Source organism: Mandrillus leucophaeus, unplaced genomic scaffold (assembly GCF_000951045.1).
Source record: "Mandrillus leucophaeus isolate KB7577 unplaced genomic scaffold, Mleu.le_1.0 Scaffold20, whole genome shotgun sequence".
Taxonomy (NCBI): Eukaryota; Metazoa; Chordata; class Mammalia; order Primates; family Cercopithecidae; genus Mandrillus; species Mandrillus leucophaeus.
Window position 1 is genome coordinate 2,115,702 of NW_012102032.1, and position 3,236 is coordinate 2,118,937.

The 3,236-nt window shown below is 38.3% G+C and overlaps 1 protein-coding gene across 3 annotated transcripts in view; it reads right to left on the reverse strand.

The window, feature by feature from the left end:
- The window catches only part of VMP1 (vacuole membrane protein 1), a 142,673-nt gene that overhangs the window by 28,905 nt on the left and 110,532 nt on the right, over window positions 1–3,236 (reverse strand). For all 3 annotated transcript variants that reach the window (XM_011979173.1, XM_011979172.1, XM_011979171.1), the window contains one exon: window positions 3,034–3,095. In XM_011979173.1, coding sequence (XP_011834563.1) covers window positions 3,034–3,095 — 62 coding nt within the window. The remainder of the gene's footprint in view (window positions 1–3,033; window positions 3,096–3,236) is intronic.

The following is a 3,236-nucleotide window of genomic DNA, read 5'->3' on the forward strand; positions in this document are numbered from 1 at the left end:
TGAGGCAGGAGAATGGCGTAAACCCAGGAGGCGGAGCTTGCAGTGAGCTGAGATCCGGCCACTGCACTCCAGCCTGGGCGACAGAGCGAGACTCCGTCTTAAAAAAAAAAAAAAAGAATGAAGGGAAAAACAAGTAAGTGAAGGGTTGCAAGAAGAGGAGGAGAAAGGGGGTGAAGACAGTGGTGATGATATGCTCAGATTAAAATTTCAAAAAGGTTAGTGACTGCAATATGGTGAATAGATTGGAAGAGAGTGAAACTGGATATATTGGTAGATGAAACAAGTAGCTAAGTAATTTAACTTCCTAGAAATTCCAAAGGCTGGGGAAACAGAAGGTGCTCGTGGTGAGGATGCAGGATTAGCTGAAAAACTTCTTTCTACAAATGTTCAGTATAGGAAAAGAACAAATAATGCATGGTGTTATACGTACTGCGTTCTGCAGTCTCAAGGTAGAGCAGTAGTCTCTAAGAATAAATGAAATATTTTCCTTACATTTAAAAAATAAGGGGCTGGGAGCAGGGGCTTACGCCTGTAATCCTAGCACTTTGGGAGGCCAAGATGGGCGGATCACCAGGTCAGGAGTTTGAGACCAGCCTGACCAACATGGTGAAACCCTATTTCCACTAAAAATACAAGAATTAGCCGGGCGTGGTGGCGTACGCTTGTAATCCCAGCTACTCAGGAGGCTGAGGCAGAAGAATTGCTTGAACCTGGGAGGCAGAGGTTGTAGTGAGCTGAGATCGCACCACTGCACTCCAGCCTGGAGCGAGACTCTGTCTCAAAAACAACAACAAAAAACAAAAACATAAGGGAAGGCCAGGCATGGTGGCTCATGCCTGTAATCCCAACACTTTGGGAGGCTGAGGTGGGAGGACTACTTGAAACCAGGAGTTTGACACTAGCCTGGGTAGCAAAGGGAGACCCCGTCTCTACAAAAATAAATAAATAAATAAATAAAAAATAAGGGACAAGAATATTTTTTGTCTTTATGTGATATATGGTGACATATAAAATACTTTATTTGTAAGGATTCAGGCAGCAAAAAACTAGAGTAAATTTAATTTTAAATGTAAATTTTAGTGTACAAATTATAAATTCACACTGATAAGCTCAGGAATTAATGAAACTAATGACTGGCTCCACTGAGTACAATCTCAAGAACATATTTTTTCCTTATTAAAGCTGAACTAGCAAATATTAAAAACTATTTTATTACAAAACAAATAAAAGAATGAATATATATATGACTAAAAAAACCAATAGTCACGAACTCAACACCAAGTGGCATTTTTTTTTAAATAGCAAAAATTTCCATAAATGTTTGCTCTGTAAGTGGCTTTTAAGATAAAGATTTACATTAAAACTAAACAAAGGGCACTTAAACTTGACACTTTTCCACCATGGGGCAGCTGTATTACTGAATGAAAAGAAAACCTCTCCCCTATAATAACAAATTAAAAACCTAACAACTTTTGGTCTTATTGCAATGTATTTTTTATTTCATTTGTTTCTTTTTTTTTTGTTTTTTTGAGATGGAGTTTCACTCTTGTTGCCCAGGCTGGAGTGCAATGGCACGATCTAGGCTCACCGTAACCTCCGCCTCCCAGGTTCAAGCAATTCTCCTGCCTCAGCCTCTCTAGTAGCTGGGATTACAGGCATGTGCCACCACGCCTGGCTAATTTTATTTTTAGTAGAGATGGGGTTTCTCCATGTTGGTCAGGCTAGTCTCGAACTCCCAACCTCAGGTGATTCCCCTGCCTCAGCCTCCCAAAGTGCTGGGATTAGAGGCATGAGCCCCTGTGCCCGGTCTTATTGCAATTTAATAGGCAACAGTGTTCATATTCCAGCTGAAAGTTAATCTGATTAATCCAACAAAATGTGCCTTTACTGTTTTATTAAACTGAACTCTATAATTTTGTGAGAATATCATTTAAATCTTAGGTTAAAACTGGTCTTCATCACTTCTTAAAACTAAACACAAAAATAAAAGCTTTGGATAGTTTAGCCTTTTATTATTTATTTTTATATTTTATTTTTTGAGACGGAGCTCACTGTGTTGCCCAGGCAAGAGTGCAGTGGCAGGATCTCAGCTCACTGCAACCTCCGCCTCATGGGTTCAAGCGATTCTCTTACCTCAGCCTTCGAGTAGCTGGGACTATAGGCACCCGCTACCACCCCAGGCTAATATTTGTATTTTTAGTAGAGATGGGGTTTCACCATATTGGCCAGGCTGGTCTCGAACTCCTGACCTTGTGATCCACTTGCCTTGGCCTCCCAAAGTGCTGGGATTACAGACGTCAGTCACCGTGCCTGGCCAGTTTAACCTTTTAAAATAACCTAATTTTTCTCTAGTGAAGTAATAGAGACCTGACATATTTTGTTAATGTTATGCCATCTAACATGACTTATTTAATGAAATGCTATTTTTTTTTTTTTTTTTTTGAGATGGTGTCTTGTTCTGTCACCCAGGCTGGAGGGCAATGGCATGATCTTGGCTCACCGCAACCTCTGCCTCCCAGGTTCAAGCGATTCTCCTGCCTCAGCCTCCTGAGTAGCTGGGACTACAGGTGCCTGCCACCACGGCCAGCTAGGTTTTATATAAAATACTAAAATTTTATGTAAGATTTATATTTACATTTAAATGTGGCTGTGTATCTGGCATCTAGTTTGGCCAAAAATCACAGCATTGTACTAAAGCACCACTAAACTGTAAGGATATACACATATCTTTTATATAAAGAGAGTTTCTTATTTCTTTGGTGGGGCTATAGATTCAAACCCCAAAGCTTCTTTTAAACCCAGAATTATACCACTTGATAGATGTTTGATTTACAATTAAACAGGGATAATGTGAGCTTTATCCTTCCCTACTATAGAACAAGAAAATCTTCATTTACTAATAACAGCAAGTTATTTTTGCTTCTCAAAAAATAAAGAACTATGTCAAAAATTCTATTTCAATTCAGTTTTGTACACATTTACTGCCATTTAAACAGTAATTATATTAATATTAGTCCTTAAAGAATTACTTACCCAATGAAAGCCACCATTTGCTCCACTATGTGCTTGCTGAATGTTATTATAACAAAAATTTTCTGTAAAGAAAACACCAGTTAAAATAAATTATTTAGTTATCAAAAAACCAACATAAATTCACAATTCTGGTAATAGTCTAAAGAGGTAAGATTGTGCCCCTAACTGCAATTTTTAAATTTCTTTAAAAATAAAATACATTT